This window comes from Macrotis lagotis, chromosome 7, assembly GCF_037893015.1.
Source record: "Macrotis lagotis isolate mMagLag1 chromosome 7, bilby.v1.9.chrom.fasta, whole genome shotgun sequence".
Classification (NCBI taxonomy): Eukaryota; Metazoa; Chordata; class Mammalia; order Peramelemorphia; family Peramelidae; genus Macrotis; species Macrotis lagotis.
Genome location: NC_133664.1, coordinates 93,663,618 through 93,684,560, shown reverse-complemented (window position 1 = coordinate 93,684,560; position 20,943 = coordinate 93,663,618). Strand labels below are relative to the sequence as shown.

Here is a 20,943-nt window from a genome sequence, read left to right as displayed (position 1 = left end):
TCTTAATGTGAGTAATACCAGTTAAAAATAGTTGCATACGACCAAATTACTGATGGGAGGAAGTCCTTAAATATTGTCAATGAAGTCTTTATAGAAGGAAAGGAAAGCCAGTAAATGGAGGTTGACAGGATAATTAAAAGCAGAAAAATGTGGATGTAAATAAGAATCAAAAACTTTTTCAAGCAACCTTGTTATCTATGCCCTTTGCCATCTGCTCTTTCTTGCCGGTTTTTTCCTTAAAAAAAAATCAAGATTGTATTTTTAACTTACACAGTTCTGCTTTATAACTGCTAAAAAGAATGCAGTGCATCAGTCAGATTTCTTTTGATTGTGTTGCTTATTTTTAGTGGCCTTAAACAGTTTGTGACTTTTTATGTAGTCAATTAAAAAGCTATTTAAATATTCTGTTGTCCCAGAATCAGTTTGTTGTTATATTTAACCCCTTACTAATTTTGTCTCATAACAGTGAGGTATCATCGGGTTCACAATAACAATTTCATGTTACTTATTAACAGCGATATTTTCAAAGTTAATTAATTGAGGACCCAGGCAGGATAATCCATATTGCCTATATGAGAAAAACATAAAAATGAAAAACAAAATGACTGCCTTGGGAGGTAGGGGACTTCTGAAGAACTTCAAGTGAAGGCTGGGTGACTGATGGCTCTAGAAGAGATCCTTACCTGGTAAAAATTTGGAATAGATGACCTCCTTTCTACTTAGCTACCATATGGTTCTGTTATACAATAAAGAAACTTTTCAGCGAAAATTATTTTAAAATGCCCAAATTAAAATGCAACCTGACAATCCTGAGTTGTTTTAGGTTTTAAAAGAAAAACAATCATTATTAAATTAATGATAACTTGTAAGTTATCAAAGGAGATAACATGTGAAATGCTCGGCAAACTTTATACAGTGCTATGTACGTGCTAGCTATTGTTATTGTTATCTGTAGAAGGGAAAGATAAGTCTGGAGTGGAGGACACATAGGTAATCTATAGGTAATCAGAAATTCTCAATTTAACCTGAAGTAGAATTATCCCTAATTTGTTCTAGAGCCTGAATTGAGGTTCATTTTTCAGGATGACCTACATTGTATAAATGAACAGTGTTAAGGCATAAAGATTTTTCCTGGTCCTTTTATATTCTGTCAGCTTTAAACTTAATGCATCAAAATAATATATTTTACACAATCCCTTAGTTGTCACTGCACCAACTTCTTGGACATTTATTATTAAAACCTTTGTCTTAGAACCTGAGTTTCCTTATAAAGCATGCCTCTCTCACAGGACTGTTATGAGCAAAATGCTTCCTAATGCTTAATGACTATAGAAATTAAAGTATTATAATCGTCATATAAAAGTAATTACTCAAGAGTAATTTTCCTACCATAATGAATATTATTTTATGGTCTAAAGTCAAGATTTTAGACCATAAAATAATATTCGTTATGGTGGGAAATTCTTACCATTGAAATCAAGAGGCTGAACCTCATATTAGAATCTTGATTAAAAACAAATTCCTTAAAATCCTCTTCTTACATTCAGTTTATTGGAACATCAGTTAAACAATTTGCCAATCATATCAACCCACATGTACCCTGGGACTATTTAAGCTATGCTATATTCAAAGTACTACACAATGGGAACCTTTTTTTAATTTTCATATTGGGAAACTGAATTAAGGCATGGGTTATAGGAACTTATTGTATTAGTCTTTTATGTTATATGGTTACCTTTCGGGGGGAACATTAAAAGTAATATTTGATATTTTAAATAGTATTTTATATGCATTATCTTAATTGAATTTAACAACAGAACTTTTAAAGTTTGTTACTTGTAGTATGATCCCCATTTTACAGATAAGGAAACTGAGGTTTTGGTTAAAATGACTTTCCCATGATCACAAATGGCAGTAACTGGCAGAACTTGAACTTCAAGATTGAAGACTAGCACCTCCAATACATATATATATATATACACACACACACACACACACACACACACACACACACATCATATTATAATAGGATACTGCTACTTTAATGACCAAAAGTGACCCTGCATTTCAACACTACTATTTGGAGAAGAAAAGACTGACTCGAGTCATTTGGGTATTACTAAGGAAATAGACTGGGATTGCAACCTAATTGTCTTCCAGTAACTTGGAGTGATTAGCATTTGTTATTTCCTTGGGTGTCCTCCTTTAGAAAAGAAGACAAATGTATTAGTTTATACCCTTCAGGAGCTGAAAAAGAAGATAACATCAGAAGGCAGTCTTAACTCCTACCAGCCTTTGCACCACCATCTGGGGAGAAGAGAAGGGACCAGTGCAGGCAATCAGGTAATAAACTAATGCTGGTTCTTGTCTTTTTTTTCCCCTTAGAATGATTAAAATTTGACAGATTGCCATATGAAATAAGAATTATATGTGGACAGACTATCAAATAGGTTGCTAACTTTGCCATTAAAAAAATAAAATCTGCCTATAATGTCAAAACAGTGTGTCTATTGTTTATTGCTGCTGGCCAAAGGGCTGTGATTCTCTCTTTTTTTTTCCAGTGCTGATTATAGACCACCTTTGACTATGGCAACAATGAAGCGTAAACGAGTTGTGCTTACAATACAGGAAAAGTTGGAGATCATTGAAAAACTGGAAAAAGGTGGCAACACGAGACAACTTTCCATCATGTATGGAATCGGTGAACAGACTGTTCGTGACTTAAAAAAGAGAAAGGCACAGTTACTTTCGTATGCAAGTAGCTCAGGCTCTGCAACCCTTTTGGCTAGACGAAAGTCGATGAAGCAGTCTACATACAAGGAGCTGGATAGAGCGATGCTGGAATGGTTTAATCAGCAGAGAGCTGAAGGGACGCCAGTGTCTGGGATAATTTGCGCAAAACAAGCAAAGGCTTTTTTTAATGCATTAGGAATGGAAGGGGACTTTAATGCCTCCACTGGTTGGCTTACTCGGTTTAAGCAGAGGCATGGGATTAGAGAGCTAAATTACCAAGGTGAGAAATCAAATGGTGATCAGTCAGCTGCCAATGATTTTCGTGAAGATTTTGAGGAATTTACAGAAAGTGAAAGGTTGCAGCCAGAGCAGATATACAATGCTGATGAAACTGGGCTTTATTGGAAATCCTTACCAGCGAGGACATTGGCTTTTGAGAATGAACATCCTATTCCAAGCCATAAACTCAGTAGAGAAAGACTAACTGTCTTGTGTTGTGTGAATGCAACTGGATCTCACAAATTGAAATTGTGTGTTGTTGGGAAAGCAGAGCATCTGCATTTGCTTCGAGAAGCCAGTCCCTTAAATATGCCAGTTGATTGTTTTAACCACAAAGAAGCATGGATGGACTGCACAATTTTCAAAGAATGGTTTGATAAGAAATTTGTTCCCCAAGTCCGGGAGCACTTACGCTCTAAAGGTCTTCCAGAAAGGGCTGTCCTTCTTTTAGATTACGCCCCCTCCAAACCTAACGAAGGTCTTCTGAAGTCTGAGGATGGCAACTTTTTTGTGAAATATTTGCCACCAAATGTGGCCGCTTTAATTCAGCCTATGGACCAGGGGGTGATAGCATGTATGAAGCGACATTACAGAACAGGATTATTAAGAAAGCATGTGCAAGAAGGCCATGACATAAAATCCTTTGGGACCAACCTGACAGCTCAGGATGCTGTCACTCAAGCGATTAGAGCTTGGAACTTGGTGAAGCCTGTTACAATTATACGTTCATGGCGCAAAATTATTTCTGACCCAGATGAAGAAGGGATTCCATCAGCCAGCTTACTGGTGGATGGGCAGCAGCAGCCCAAAGGTCACAAGCAGAGCCTTTCTGCTCACATGAATCGAAGACAAGGGATCAGTTACCACCAAGCAGGCAACCAGTTATTGGCTGACAAGGAGATGATAACCAGAGCTGAAGAAATCAAGGTGGAACTGAATGAGAGTGAAGGAGAGGAGCAAGAACTCATTCCTGAGGGTCACATTAGTCACAGTGCTGCATTAAACTATGTGGAAATTCTGCTGGACTATTTGGAGCAGCAGGAGGACTCGTTGATGACTGACAAACTAGTCCTTCACCGACTACGCACAACAATAAGGAGAAAGGAAAATGAATCAATGGGACAAGTAACAGTGACCAATTTTTTGACCAATAAATAAGCCCAGGTCTCAATTTTCTCATCTGTTAAAATGAGAGGTTTGGAGTAAAAGATCTCAAGTGTCCCTTCCTGCTCTGTTTATGACCTTGAGGTTCTATTGCAGTCCTGTTGGAGCTCAAATTGTCTTATAACCTTGTTTTGTATTAGTCTATTGAAGGTAAATATACTAAATGTGTGGAACTGTAGCTCACAATACTTATATTTTGTGCAGGGTGGCCTCATTTTAAATAGACTAATATATTTTTACGTAGGTCTCCTTTCGTTACCTTAATTTGTATTTTTGCTTTATTCAAGTCCTCTCTGCCACCACCTTTGCCTCTGCTCTACATTTCTCAGGATAATCAAGAATTAACTTTCACTCTAAGTCCTAAAAATGGTGGGTGGCAAGATGAACCATCAGTACCTGTATACACAAGCTCAGAGGCAACTCCTAAAATCCCTTTGTTTGTGTCTACCATCTTATAATAAAGATGACAGTTAATAACTTTGGTGGTTTTAAGTTCCTCTTAATGCTAGAGTTGTTTTTTTGCTTGTGTGCAGACCTCATTGTACTTAATAAATATTCCAGCATGGCTAAAATAGTAGCATATAACATTAATGCATATGGTAAATGACTAAGAATAGCCATATTCATCCAGGTCTGATCATTTTTATTTGGGGAGTGGTAAAGAAAATTTGGTTTTCTTTTATTGTCAGGGTACTACTACTGGGGTAGAAGAATGAAACAGATTGTATCATACTTGACCAATAGGTGGGTACTGTATTCCCTCAGATCCATTTTATAAATGTTTTTTTTGGAAGCAATGGAAGCAACAGGCATTCTAGCTGAGAAGACCTAGTTTCCATTTTGAGCATTTCATCACATAAAGGAATCTTTATTTTGGTTATTTTCAATATTTGCCCATTACAAGAATAGTATGTGGGCTTTGTCTTGTACATTAGGACTTTATGAATGGATATGTTCTTATTTTTTTTCTTAGCTATGTCAGAAGGGGCTATTAAAGAAGTACATTTCCTCTAAGGAGAATGGGGGAACAAATAATCAAGCTGATAACTCACTGGTATCCTAGTGCTCTGAAGTATTGGTGGCTGAATATTTTGGCATCTAGCTACTCTCTAAAACAACCATCTATGTGGGGCATGGAGGGGATGGGGATAGAAAAGTGTTGAGGAGGGGCGGCTAGGTGGCGCAGTGGATAAAGCACTGGCCCTGGAGTCAGGAGTACCTGGGTTCAAATCCGGTCTCAGACACTTAATAATTACCCAGCTGTGTGGCCTTGGGCAAGCCACTTAACACCATTTGACTTGCAAAAAAAAAAAGTGTTGAGGAGGTGAAAAGGTCTCCTTTGACTTTTTTCCATTATCCAAATCACAAACACATTGGTAGAGGTGTGGGTTAGGTTTGAAAAGCAAAAATAGCTTAGAAAGGGGCAGCTCCTGTGAGGGTACTGGTTTCATGTGAGCATCCAGTTTAAGTGCTTAAATTCTTAATAAGTACTTCAACCTTTATTTGTTGCTTTTTTTGGCATTTGGTCCATTAGGAATTCTTAGTAGCAAAGTCTTATATCATTTTTCCAGTTTATTGTGTGAGGCTGAGCATTCTATAATTTGAGTTGTATGAAGTGATAATTAAATGCTGTACGACTACTCGATCCTGGGACCTTTGTGAAAAATGAGACTTATTTCATAATAAATGTGTAAATAAAAAAGTAACTGAAGACCTTTTCAGATGCATATGATGTGTGGGGTTGTTTTATTTTTTAAATTAAATGAAAGGAAATGAAGCGAACTGAATAGATCAATAAACATTTATTAAGTACCCAACATGAGCCAGATGCTGTGCTAAACACTGGTTTAGAGATATATGATGAGATACAACCTGTATTTATGAGTTATAATGCATCATCCCAAATAGAGTCAGAAATAGGTAGGAAACTTGATCACTAAATAATTCACAGAACAGCCAGTGGCTGACATGCATAAATCATATTAGTTTTTTTTCTCTGTGGCTTCTGAGATAACCTTTACTTCATTATATACCTTAACTTTCATGTCTACAAATAAACATGCCTCACTTGTTATCAAAATATAAATGTACAGTGCTGTTTGAATTGTGTTCTAAGCTGCAAATATTGAAGAAACAAACAATCCCCCCCACCATTGCCACAAATCTGTTTGTCTGAAACTGGGGTTACCATGGCAAGACAAATTGGATAATCTTGTGTTGATGGGAGTGCATTGCCTTCTTGGAGAGATATCAAAGGAAGTTTATTCTAAACCTTTTACCATTTCAACAATAACTTTTGTTCATCAAAGCAACACTATTAACACTAGTGTTGTGATCTGTCCCAGTTGTCCAAGTGCATATTGGTACTTCACCAGTAAATATTAATGCTTTTCTAGATGTACTGAGTGAAGGAAAATCCTGGATCTGAGCTGAAGAAGTTCCCATCTAAATGCAAATCAAGGAAACCCCATTTTGAATGCATGAGTAGTTCATAGGTGATAATTTCTCCACTGTTTAATGTTCAGCACTAAAAATACATTTTCAGAACTATAGTGTTAGGAATCAGAATTCATCAATGTAATTTTTTCTGAAAATATAATGGAAAATCACTGAAAGCTTCAACATTATTGGCACTTTAGGAATTTCATTTTTCTTGTCCTAAAAAATTGCAAAAATTGAAATGGACAAAAGGAAGACTACTTAATGGAATATATTTTGAAATTATACCTATCATACAGGGTTCAGAAACCTTTTATTTGTTGAGAGTCATTGAACCATGAGTGAGGGGCTAAAAAACCCCTATAATTCCACAAGTAAAAAAAACTTAGATTTTTAAGAAATTGTATACATAATTTTTAAGAAATTGTATACATAAAACCATCCTAACCTAATTTACTAAAAATTAAGACTAGGGAGCACAGCTCTATTTAGTATTGTTCAGTCACATCTAACTTCATGACCCCATTTGGGGTTTTCCTGGCAAAGATAGTGGGGTTTGCCATTTCCTTCTCCAGCTCATTTTATAGATGAGACTGAGACAATCAGGGTTAAGTAACTTGCTCAGTCAGGGTCAAGCTAGTAAGTGCCTGTGGCCAAATTTAAACTTAAGTCTTCCTGCTCCCAGGTGTTCTATCCACTGGGCCAACAGTGCCCTCTATTCCATAAATAGTAATACCTATAAAAATTATATCTTGGGAGCAAGAAAGTATGGCATCAGATATGTATTGAAAGCTGGGTTCCTGGGTTCACAAATAGGAATGCCCACAGACAAGAGATATATAAATCAGTATTTTCTCTGTTTGGGAAAGGAAAAGAATGCATAGCAATAGACTTAAATGTTGGCAACAAATGCTCTGAGAAGCAAAGATCTAACCTTGCTCTTTTGGCCGGGGGTGGGGGGGAGATAGCTCCTCTTACAGTTAAATTTTTTAAAATGGGATAAAACTCAGAATTTAAAGGGTGTGTGTGTGTGTGTGTGTGTGTGTGTGTAATTCCTCTCTACAATTTGCTTATATAAGATGGGGAAGGTCTACCTTCATGGAGTACTAGCTTCATCATGTGGCCTTTGATATTGATAGCTGAGTTGCATTTTTCCAAATGTAAGGATAAATGGGAGTTATTGGTTCTTGTTTTAGGGCCAGATTCAGCCCATGCTTATTCATACCTGCCCTAGGCTTTGTGGTTTCTATAACATTTCTTGGTTGGGCTAATTCTTCAGCCCTAAAATTCTTTGAAACATAAGGATAGGAACTTCACTGTGGCAAGTGTTAAGAAATGACATGTTCTCTTTAGTTGAATGCTTGATAGTTTTGGTGTAATTTCCTTAAAGATCCCATATTGAGCCTCTCTTTATCTTTGTCTCTTTAAAGATATTTTAAAAATCTATAGGTAAATAAGACCACACTGAAAGGCAAGTTTATGAATGAAATTCAGTCATAATTCTATCTGCTGTTGTTATACATCTTAGATACTTCAAGATTTTGACTCTTAGATTATTTTATATTTATTTTTTGCAAGGCAATAGGGTTAAGTGACTTGCCCAAGGCCACACAGATAGGTAATTATTAAGTGTCTGAGGCCAGATTTGAACTCAGGTACTCCTGATTCCAGGGCTGGTGCGCCACCTGGCTGCCCCTGATTCTTAGATGATTATTATTATTCAAGTCATTGAAAAGTTTATTTATCAATAATTGTCCCTCCTTAAAATGGCTAATGAAGTTTACAAATTCTTTTGACCAGTTATCTTTAATAATTGATTAATATTAGTTGATATTACTTATTGATAATTAACATATAAATATTATTTATGTCAGAACCTACTGCTTAAATCAACAGAAAAGTTCTAGTTTTTTTTGTTAAACTATTCTCTAACTTTCTTTGTGAAGAAATGTGTTTGTAGGGAAATGATGATGTATGATAATCTACAGAGTGGATAGCATAAATATATATATATATATATATATATATATTATAGATGTAGATATTTTTGTTTGTATATTTGTGTTCAAGCAAAGTTACCCTGAAAATCATGGGAACATTTTAAATTGAGTTACCAAGACCAACTAAAAAAAAAACTGACTCCAAACCAGCTTGTTTCTTCTACCCAGAACATAAATACAAAAAACTTTAAAGAAACTGGATACAAATGAAGAGAATTGAGTTACTTGAGATTATTGATTTGTCATGACTATCTTGGCTTCGTTTTACTTATCTGTAAATTGAAGAGCTGGGATCAAGTGATTTCTGAAGTCTCTTCTAGCTCTTAGCATTCTTAGACTCCTCCTACTAGACATGATATACATTAGCCTATTGGAGTAATTTTTGATAGCCATAGGAGCTGTGTCAGTGGAATAAAAAATCAAGCTCACAAAAAACATTTACTAGTTTTATCTAAGATAACACCAGGTAACTGCAAGTGTTTCATCTGACTGAAGGGAACATTAATGGCATAAACAAGCAATATTTATGTTCCTTCTCTCAAATATCTCTTGGTTACCGGGAAAACTGGGAAAATCAAGAAAATTTTACTAGACTGAGTCTCCTGAGGGCAGAAACTATGCCTTGTTCATGCCTTGTATGTTTCCCACAGCTCAAGTAACATTTGATTGATTTGTTGAAGTGAATTAAGTCATCTTGGAAATACTTTTGGAGGTCTATAAAAGGTAGGAAATGGCAAAGACTCTTAGGAGCCATATATATATATATATGGATAAGTACATACATAGTGCTCAACAAGTTGTTGTTCAATTGTGTCCTACTTTTTGTGATCCCCCCAATTTAGGATTTTCTTGGCAAAGATACTGCAGTGGTTTGCCATTTCCTTCTCCAGCTCATTTTTCAGATGAGTAAACTGAGGCAAACAGAATTTAAATGACTTGCTTGAGGTTACACAGCTAGTAAATACCTGAGGGCACATTTGAACTCAGAGCACTCTATCTGCTGTGCCACCTAGTTATCATACCCAACAAGTATCAAATACTTAATAATATTTGCTGATTGCCTGCTTTCAGAGGCTCTAAGGAAACTATTTTAATTGTTGATTCATTTGTTAAATTTCTGGGTATCCAGGTATTTCTAGGAAATTCAGGTCATTTAGAACCAATTGAAGTAAACTTTGAAAAAGTGTTGACAAAACTTGTTAATTTTGAAACCTCTGACTTGGAATGAATGAATGAATAAAACTAAATTTTAAGTGAATAAATCAAAAAATGCATTTACAAGAAATTGTAAAATGTTAAAGACTGTGTTTGATAACTTGAAAACAGGGGTTTTTAATGTTTTTGTGGGTCATGGACCTCTTTGGTGAAGTCCATGGACCCCTTCTGAGAAGAATGTTATTAAATACATAAAACTCCTAAGACCATTTATGCTAACTGCCATTTGTGTGGATATGCAGTATCTTTTTTTTTGGTTTTTGCAAGGCAAATGGGGTTAAGTGGCTTGCCCAAGGCCACACAGCTAGGTAATTATTAAGTGTCTGAGATCGGATTTGAACCCAGGTACTCCTGACTCCAGGGCTGGTGATTTATCCACTGTGCCACCTAGCCGCCCCTTATCGATTTTTTTTAAAGTAAGTTCACAAACCTTAATTGAAGAAACTTCATTTTAAATAGTGGCAAACTATTTCTCAAGAGGGTAGGGGGTTTATTTACCTTTTCATATGTTCTGCTGGTATCCCTGTGAAGTTCTGGAGGAGGCTTAGAAGAAATGAGGGAGTTTTCCCCATGGCCAACTTAAGACAGAATAAGTGTAGCACTGCACAGGATGAGCAGACATAGTGGATCTATAGCCTGCCAGACTGAGGTGGAGGTTTATCTAAGATAACCTTCACCACTGAAAATGACATCCATCCTCATCAATGGGTTCATAGCTTTGTTTGAGTTTTTTCCTCATTCAAGAGAAGGTTAAAGATTGATTCTTTCATTTGGAAAGGGGTTCTTGTGGCAGTTCAACCTCCAATCAAAGCTATATTCTCATCACTGTAGTATTGGAGGGGGGGAGGGAGATGTGGAGAGGAAAGTAAGTACCAGGAGGAAGAGGGTGTTTCCACCTTACACTTATGACAATAATGGCTCATCTTTATAATTCACCAAGCTCCAGACTCACAACCCAGTGAGTTTATCAGTTACAAGTCCAAGAGATAAAGTTTGCCTTTCTAGACCTTCAGAATTTGCTGTCAAATAAGGGCCTTACTTGCCTCTGAAGTCTCTTCCAGCTCTAGATCCTAGGATCTTACAATGTGCATTTCATAGGGCTACAGACAGATTCTCAGAGGAATTAAAAGTGGACCTTAATTCAGACTCTGCTGACTTCCAAGCATCTAATGCTCTTTCTCCTGTACTGCTGCCCTCAAATGTTCTAGGTTTTTCATATTAATGCATGCATATGAGTTATCTAGCTAGTTAGTTGGCAGGCTTGTTTGTAAGATTCTTTTTACACATGGTGTCAATGAGGCGTTACCTCCCTTTGTTCCTTTTCTTGCCCTTGTCTTTCACTGTGGGTCTCCCGGAGTACAAGGCAAGGCTGTAATAGTTATAGTTTGGGATGCAGGAGCCTCATGAGCATCTACAGAGAGAGACACTGCTTTTTTAAGTCATCACAGAAATACCTCTGTCCAAACTGATAACAGGAAGACAACATAACATAACTCTATAAGCCTTCTGAGGGGAGAGGCAGAGGGGAAGGGCAGTCTTGAAGGCCTGGCTTTCTCCAGAACAATACCGGTGATGAGACCTGGGCCTACTAGAGAGCAACTGACTTTGTTTGGTCAAGCTGATCCATGCCCCATGAACCGACTTCAGTTCTCTCCTTGTACTAGCCCTCTCCTCTTCTTTGTTTCTGTACCCATCTCTCCCTGTTTCCCCAGTTCCTGGAGGGGATAGCTCATTCTCTCCCTTTGTACAGGATGTAAGCCCTACTAATGGGATGGCATTAACTTCTCCAGAAGCTGCAGGCTCCCCACAGCTCAGATTTAACAGCTTGGCAGTGAATTAATGCATGGTGTAGAGGAAATCTGCATTGATTTTGGTTTTTGGTCAAATGTTGTCTGGCTCATTAATGTCTCCACATAGTCTGTTTTGAAAAGCAGGATCTGAGATACTTTGCATTTCCTCTTTCCTCTTTTTCTGCTTTTAAAACCATATGATTTCTTCTCTTTTGTCCCAGCTTAGCTACCTCCAACTTGTATGACCCTGGGAAAGTCAATTCACATCTCTGGGCCTCAATTTTTTCATTTGCAAAATGTGGGAGGGACTAAATGAGGTCTTAGGGGTCCTTCTGGTTCAAATCTAGAAGCTTATCATTCTTATGCTGATCTTGTGGGATAGGTTTGGAAGATCCTATTTACATTTTACAGATAAGGAAACTAGCACAAAGCTGGTGGTGTTAAACAGTTAATAGGTTATACAGGTAGTAATGGAAGAGTTAAGACTAGAATCCAGGTCTTCTAATTCCTAGTATCATGTTCCTCCCCTGGAACAGGGGTTTATTGAATTGGGGTCTGTGAACTCGTTTTTAAAAATATTTTGTATTTCAATATAATTGGTTTCCATATATATATATATATATATATATATATATATATATATATATATGTATATATATATATATATATATATATATATATATATATATGGTTTTTTGCAAGGCAAATTGGGTTAAGTGGCTTGCCCAAGGCTACATAGCTAGGTAATTATTAAGTCTGAGACCAGATTTAAACCCAGGTACTCCTGACTCCAGGGCCGGTGCTTTATCCAATGCGCCACCTAGCCGCCCCTATATATATTTTCTTTTATCCATTTAAAACCATTATTTCTGTTTTATCCATCTAAAAACATTCTTCTAATTTTAACCATTTAAAAATATTATCCTGATAAAGGATCCAAAAGTTTTACCAGGTTGACCAAGGGTCCATGACATTCATGTAAAAGAATTAAGAACTCTTGCCTTTTAATATACTGTTGCTGACATGAGACACATGGCTATTACAGTTAAGATTAGGAAGCTAAAGAGAACATCAAAAATTTTCAAAGGATAATTCCAATGACAACACTGAGTTAAGTATTATAGGTTCAAAGTACTATACTAAGCCTATGCTAGCATCTTTTTGGCCCTCATTTAAAATGTTCAGTTGCTATACTTAATCATAACCTGTTTACTAAGTATGAGTAATTGGTAGCATTCTGTCCTATATGGTGTCTCAACAAATGAGAAAAATCATTCAGTGCTCACTATACACATCACTGAGAAGTTGTCGTAATCACCTTGCTTTGGAAGAACTTAAACACTAAACATCGGCTAGGTGGCGCAGTGGATGGAGCACCGGCCCTGGAGTCAGGAGGACCCAAGTTCAAATGTTACCTCAGATACTTAATAATTGCCTAGCTGTGTGACCTTAGGCAAGTCACTTAACCCCATTGCCTTAAATAAATAAAAATAAAAAAATAATAACCAATTGTGGTATGCAACTGAGAAGCTGACTTACCCTTCTCTGAGGGCCACCAGAAACTCTAGGCTATTTCTTTAGGATGTAGAAGTTTATAATAAATCCCCAAGTGACCATAACATAATCAAGGGAAGCCAATTTAACTAAATACTGGTCCATCATGGTTTGGAAATCTAAATTCCTGACTTTCATTTTGAATTCCACCCCTCTCAACAACTATGCCTCATATTGGGGGTATGTGCCATATAAGTTCTTAACAATCAATGGAATTCAACTATATGATAAGCACAATAAGTCTGTAAAGAGAATGGCAAGACTTTAAGCTTTCTCTCTAATAAACTGTATATAGAACACTATAGCAGCAGTCCTCAAAGTGGGAGTCACCAAGACTCCTTCAGGGGTTCATATCAAAATTATTTTCATTATGACACTAAGGCATTTTAATATCTAACACAGTAAACTGGTACAAAATATATAGCCTAAAACTTACTTTTTAAGAGTTTAAAGGGGTCCTGAGATCAAAAGGTTTGAGAGCCAAATTTTATAGGAAACGAAAGGTCTTCATTTCTATTGTTTTCCTCTGGGTATCTGGGCCTTCAAAAAAGGCAGCCCATTTTACAAGTTAGGAACCTGAGGCAGGGAGGTTCAATACTTTCTCCATTATTTTGGAAAACAGTAGACATGATCTCCTGAGACCTCATATATTGCTCATACCTGCAGAAAATGCTTTGTCTCTCAATTGTTCAAAAAGTGCATTTATTCCTGGTCTATCTACCCAGTTCTTTTCTGCACATCCTCTAATGACTTCAGCAGAGCAGTCAAAGGGGAAGAATGCTAATTATCATACCCCTTTTGACAGCTAAGAGAATGGATATACTTTACTTGGTGCTTCAATACAAAGGTAACTTTTTTTTTTTGCACTGACAGGAATGATAACTAATTCCAACATGAATCACTTTTACCAGAGTTGATTTCCTGGCTCTTACTCCTTGACCTACTGCAAATCTGTTCCATCTACAACTGGACAAAAATATTTAGTTTTAAAAGCCTACTCTATTGTGAATAAGACAATTTAACTGGTTTGAGGTCATTTTTGGGTGTCTGGCTTCTGCTTCAGTTAAAGCAGTATATGTGAATAGATTAACATAAAAATAGTGTATGTTAAAGTGTTCTGTAACAATGAGTAATCATGGGGTGCAGTGGATAGAGCACCAGCCCTGGAGTCAGGAGTACCTGAGTTCAAATCCTGCCTCAGACACTTAATAATTACCTAGCTGTGTGGCCTTGGGCAAGCCACTTAACCCCATTTGCCTTGCAAAAGCTATAAAAAAAAACATTGAGTAATCATGAAGCATTTATATATTTTTAAAATATTTTATCTTATTTTGTTCCTGATTCCAAATACAACCCTGGAGACAGTTCAGTGTTTTACTCCAAGTTTGGCTATGGAAACCATGGAATCAGCATCAGATGTAGAGCTAGAGGGGACCCATGGTGCTATCCAGTCCCAACCCCCTCATTTTACAGATGGGTAAACTGAGGCCTGTGGCGCTTAAGTGATTTGGTCAAGGTCATATAGGCAGAAAGCATAGAGATTTGAACCAACAAGTTACTGGTGACCCATTCAGGGTCAAGATAGCCAAGCTATGAAAAGAACTAGCCTTGGAGGTCCCACTTCATTGCTCACTGATACATGCTGCCTTAACATGTGCAAGACAAAACACTTCTGTCTCTTGCTTTCTTCTAAGGCTTATCAACCTTATAAATTAGTGTAATGTCAATGTCCTTCATTTTAATTCAATGTATTTATTCAATGAATTTCAAGCTTATAGACAATGATTAAGTAGGAAATGAATTTCCTATGAATGGTATCCTTGAATTTAGAAACTTTTATGATTAGCACATCTTATGTCAGAATGAAATTCCTATTAACCAATGGATGACCTTGAAACTAAATTCTGAGAGTAGCAAGGTGATCTTCTGACAAAGAATAAAATCCTTTGGACCTGAGGAGTATGACAGAGTAGAGATGGACACGGCTGCCAGCATATGAGAAATCAATAAAATTCTGTCCATTTTTCTAGTAGCCATTAGATGATTTCAACTCATTCTTTTATTAGAGGATTTTTTTTCACCCTGTGGGAATTTACTTCTCATTTTAGAATGCTATTCAACAAGCCTATAGAATTTCATGTGTTAGACAACTTTGTTAGAATATAGTTATTCTAAAGAGTGTATATAGGGAGAGGAGGTAAAAATTAGGAACTCTACATTCTTCTATTTAAAAAAATGAAATCAACAATGCCTTTCAACTTATCTGGCATCAATGTCTCATCCTAGATAATTAAATGAATACCTATTAACAAGATATACACATATTTGTGTGTATGATACATATGCATGTATAGTTACAGGTAGATAGACAAGATAGCTAGATGGATATAGGTACCCATATCTGAATCTATATCTTTTGGCTACTGACTGCCTCATCTAAATTAGATAGTAAACTCAATGTGAGTAAGCTTTGTTAAATGATGCAATGTCATTCTAAAATCACCTAGGACTCAAAAGTGTCTTTTGGTATACACAAAAAGTGCTGACTGAAAAAAATTATCATAATTTCATAGGATTTAGAACTAGAAGAACTTAGAGATTATTTAGTTCAGTTTCTTCATTTTAATGAGTGTGAATCAGACCAGGATGGTAGGTGACTTATTCATTATCTAACTTACTCATTATCTCATGTCTGGGTAGAGGCAGGCATCTGACTGACTTTAGTTATGGAACATGAGCAATGAGTGTTCATGGAACCTGCTTTTGTTTATACTGGGAAGTTCAAGTTAATATAGTTGGACTCTCTAAGGTCTGAGGACTCTTTCCCTGATCAATCAGGAACTAAGGATTCAGCTCCTTAATGGAAAGAAGGTAAGTTTCATTGGACCTGAAAAAGCCCTCGACAGTAGTCAGAACAGGTCTGTGAGACCTGATATTCTTTTGTCCAGTCATAATTCATGTGAACATGAGAAAGCTACAATATCAGCTCCCCCCTGTTCTTTATTCACTATTCTCCTGCTGCTGCCACCTCTCCTTGCCCTCTGCTCCCATCACCAACCTCATCACTGCACTTAAAGAGCATTTTACTGAAGATGGAGTTCTGGGTTTTACAGATCAGGTTGAAGAATCTATGTGTTTGGTGAATACACACACACACACACACACACACACACACACACACACACACAACTCCAACTAGTGCAGGATTTTCATGTTCACTCTTTTTTAAGTGTTAGTGTTTTAGTTAAAAGGAGGAGAAAAAGTAAGGAGGGAAGATTTTGAGTTGCACCAAAGATCTCTGGTCAGCAGAGACTTGGTATAATAATAATAATAATAATAATAATAATAATAATAATAATAATAATAATAATAATAACAACAACAACAATAGAGCTAACATTTATGCAGCACTTTAAGGCTTGCAAAATATTAACTCATTTGATTCTCAAACAATCCTGTGAGATAGGTGCAATTATTATTCCCATTTTGTAGATGGGGAAACTGAGACAGAGAAGCTGATCAGTGCCTGATCTTCCTGAACCCAAACTTTAACCATTGTATGACCTGGATGCCAATAAACACTTAAATGAATAAGACTATTGGCATTATTTAAATAAAGAATTTCTGTGAAGAGGCCATACCCACCAACTGCAAACCAACCACCTGGCTAAGACAGTATGAGGCACCTGGGAGAAGGAAAAGGGGCAGCCAGCATCACCAGCACCTCCTCCATGACCACCATCTCCTTTCACTCCAATAGAGGCAGTCCAGGACCTGAACCTAGGAGCCTTGGGAATGGCAATGCTTCCTATTCAATGCTTACAGACATTGTCCTAAGAGGAAATCCTTGTGAGGAAGTAGCCTGGTGATGGCTCCTATAGATATAGTCATAGCTCCTAAATATGAAAAAAGAAAAAGTATTGCCACCAAAGGCCTTGACACTGTCACTTGGCTCAATATCAGAAAGTTATAGGATTTTATCCATGGAAATGACTGTAAAGAAGAAGCATTGTCTTCTGCTTTGTTGCTGTATGCTAAAGACCATAGGACTTTCTAACTGACTTTTAGCTGAAACTTTGCATATCTGCCATCTCTCCCCTTACAGAATGAGTTTCTTGAGCAGGGACCATCTCACTTTTTATTTGTATCTCTAGATAATTGGGGATGCAAATAGGAAAAAAAAGTCCTTTGCACACAGTAAATATTTAAATATTGCTTTCATGCATTCATTCTCTCCTCCCTCTGTACTATTTCCCTTGGCAATTTCATCAGCTCCCATGGATTCAGTTTTCCATCTCTATGCTGATGATTCTCAAACTGACTCTCTAGCTCTAACTTCTCTGCTAACCTTCAGGCTTTCATTTCCAACTACCTATTTTACATCTGAATTGGATGAATTGTAGATAGCTTAAACTCAATATGACCCAAACTAAATTCATATTTTTTCTCCCAAGTCCTTCTTTCTTTCTACCTTCCCTATTACTGTTAAAAATATTGCCAGTGCTCCCATTCACCCAGACTTGAAACCTAGGTGTCATACTCAACTCTTTTCTTTTCCCCATATCCAATCTGTTACAAGGGTCTGTCAATTTTACCTTTGTAATGCTTCTCCTCTATGCCCTACTTCTCTCCTCTCACACTGCCATCACCCTGGTGTAGGCCCTCAGCACCTCACACCTGGACAATTCCAATGGAGATTGTTACTCTCCTCTCAATTTCCACTTGATCAGGATTGAACTCATTTTCTTATTCCTAAAATTGGCTCTCCTTTCCAACTTCCTTATTTCCATAAATGGCTTGTACCCAGTCTCAAAACTGTAGGCATATTTGACTCTCACTTTTCCTTTATCTCTTGCATTTATCTATTCATTCAGTCCTGTTCATCCTCCCTTTACAGGTTCTCTTACCTTTTTGCTCTCATTCCCACATCACCCTAAACTCAAGTCTCATCATTCATGCCCAAATTACTGCAGTGGACCCAATAAACTCCTTGCTTCTAGTGTCTCCCCCATTCAATATGTCCATCCAATCCATCCTTCACACTGCTATCAGATTAATCATCTTTAAACACTGTCATGTGACTTACTGTCTCAAAGCTCCTTCCACTCTGTTGTTATCACCTTATCTCCCATTGTTTCCCTCCTTAGAGGTCTTCAGGCAGAGGCAGGTGGCTACTTGTAGGCTATATCGTAATATATAATCCTTCTGTGTATGGGTTGAACTAGCTGGCTGGCAATTTTCCTTTCAATTCTCAAATTCCCATGTCTTCTTGCATATTCAGAGCAGAACATCTAACAGGTACTAATGATATAATACCTGTCCTGCTTTTAACTATGCTCAGAAAATCAGTTTCCCAAGTATTCCCAAGATATTCCCAAGATCTTAACCAATGACCTCTTAAATAAGAAGTGCTTATTTGTAAGGGATTCTCATTATCATCATTCAGGATCAAATCCACTGAGAATCCATTTGGCCTCTGGCCCTTTTCTCACAGCCCCTGCAGGGTCAGGCTAAGCCAGAGAAGTTTGGAAAAAGTAACTGGTTTTTATCTGTGTACTAGTGTGCCTGGCCTCTGACCATAGTATCCTCCCTCCTCGTAATGCCAAGAAAGAACACCCAGCTTACTGTTGTGGAGGTAGCATATGGAGCCGATGCTGTAGAGGGAGGCTTGGCTGAACTCTGGAAGGAGGGCAGGCAGAACCGCTGGCCTGTGTCCGGGGGAGAAGAGGAGGCATAAATTCGAGTTTCTAATCTCTCAGGTTCATTCTTATAAGATTCAAGAGGAAAAGTGTGCTGCTTGATCACTTGGGTAGGGGTTGATGGTGAAGACGAAAGGCCAGAGGCTGTGGAGGAGAAACAATAATGTGCTATTAGAATTTGGTCTTGAATGAGTCAGGTAGATGGTAAAATCTGTGTTTTGCTCAGGGCAGGTAACCTGTAACAAATTCTTTGTTTCCTGAAAAATAATTCTGCAGAGGATTCATAATCTCAGCCCTGACCACTCACCTTAAGGAAGAAGGTTCCTTCTGGGGCCCTTTCCCCCATGCCATCCACAATGAATGCAATTATTATATCCTCATCAAGTCACTGTGTTTCTCTCATACCTACTCAACACAAATTTTGGAGCCCCTTTTCTTTGCAGGATTTTCTAGGGCACACAGAAAAGTATTACAATGCTTCATCTGTATGGTGCTCATTTGAGGGGACCTTGAATAATATACATGTGAAAGTTAAAATAATGATGAATTGAATAGCAATATTAGACAATAAGTGAAGAGTTTTGGGTTCTAAAATTAATTGAGTGGTAGAGACAATGCTATTCAGTTCAGGGGAGACAGAGAATTTTGTGGATTGGAATAACCTTCATGTAGGAGGTATGACATACTGGGCCTTCAAGGATGGGTAGAATTGCACAGGTGAAAAGGAGAAAAGGAACTATAGATGGAATGCAAGCACGGGCATGAGGGTAAAAGAATACAAAGGGGATTCTGCAGATATAGAGAGACTTGACTAACTAGAAGCATTATATAGAGCAGACTAGAAAAGTGGGTTGTGGATGGTCCTGAAGGCTGAGTTATCTCTACCTCCCTCACTCAATAGATGACTTTCAGAGAAAAGAGTATAGTAGTTTAAGAAAAAGAAACCCAGAGTCCCCAGTTTGCAGTTGATTTTTGTTTTTCTCCTTTTCTCCTCTCGTGGTTTCTAATGAAGTAGGCCCTTAATAAATGAACAAATGGTCCTAATTCTACCTTCAAATAGTTTTGGGACATCAGACAAATCAAAATTTCTCTATCTCAGTCCTTAGTTTTCTTATTTATAATGATAAGGGAATTTGAAGTTTCTTTGTGTCATGAACCCCTTTGCCAATTTGGTGACGTCCCATGAACTTTTTCAGAATTATGTTTTTAAATGAACAAAATAAAGCATAGAAATTACAAAGGAAACCATTTATATTGAAATAGATATCAAAATATTTATTTAGAGAAACAAAATTCATGTTATTCCTGATTTAAAAATCCATGAACTATGACCTTTTTTGGTTTGCTCCAACTTTTTAAAGATTTTTCAAATTCTGCATTTTCCGTCTACCTTGCTTTTGTTCACAACCATTCCTGATGTCTGAAGTAATCTTCAAGACAGCCATCACCAAATCACTAGGCATAATTAATCTTTCCTTTTTATAATATAATTTTTATTCCCTGTGTTCTAGGTTTTTCTTTCTTTTTGTAAATGCATCCTATTTTCCCATCTGAATTACTCAAGGTACACAAGGACAGAAAATTGAGGCTCCAAATGAAGTGACCTGCACAATGTCATAAAGGTCGCTAGTGGCAGAGTTAGGGCTATCATAAGGTCTCCTCAGAAATTCCTATGGGGGCAAGTATTATGGATAAGACTATTCCCTTCTTCTAGATGAAGAAACCTACAGAGATGAAGTGACTTGCTTGGGTTTCATTTAGATGATAAACCAGGACTAAAACCTAGTTCTCCTGGATTTTAGTTCCATCAGTGTTAGAGAATATGTTTAGAGTTGAGGAAGAGGAGGCAGAATGGTAACCATCTGACCTCATTCCTAGTTTAAATCCATTAATCAATACTTAACAATATGCCAAACAATAGGCATAATTAAAAGTATCCTTTTAATTGTCTTTAATATTTGTCATGAGCCCCAGTTCAAACCTGGATTTTTGCTTTTGTGATACTCTTCTTAAATGACCATGCTATCCTCCTATGACTTCTATCTCTGCTACTCTCATCTATTAATGCTC

At 37.1% G+C, this 20,943-nt stretch overlaps 1 protein-coding gene across 8 annotated transcripts in view; it reads right to left on the bottom strand.

The window, feature by feature from the left end:
- PRKAG2 (protein kinase AMP-activated non-catalytic subunit gamma 2) overlaps nt 1-20,943 on the bottom strand; it is a 443,517-nt gene that overhangs the window by 89,944 nt on the left and 332,630 nt on the right. For all 8 annotated transcript variants that reach the window (XM_074193311.1, XM_074193312.1, XM_074193316.1 and 5 more), the window contains one exon: nt 18,800-19,017. In XM_074193311.1, the coding sequence (XP_074049412.1) occupies nt 18,800-19,017 (218 nt within the window). The remainder of the gene's footprint in view (nt 1-18,799; nt 19,018-20,943) is intronic.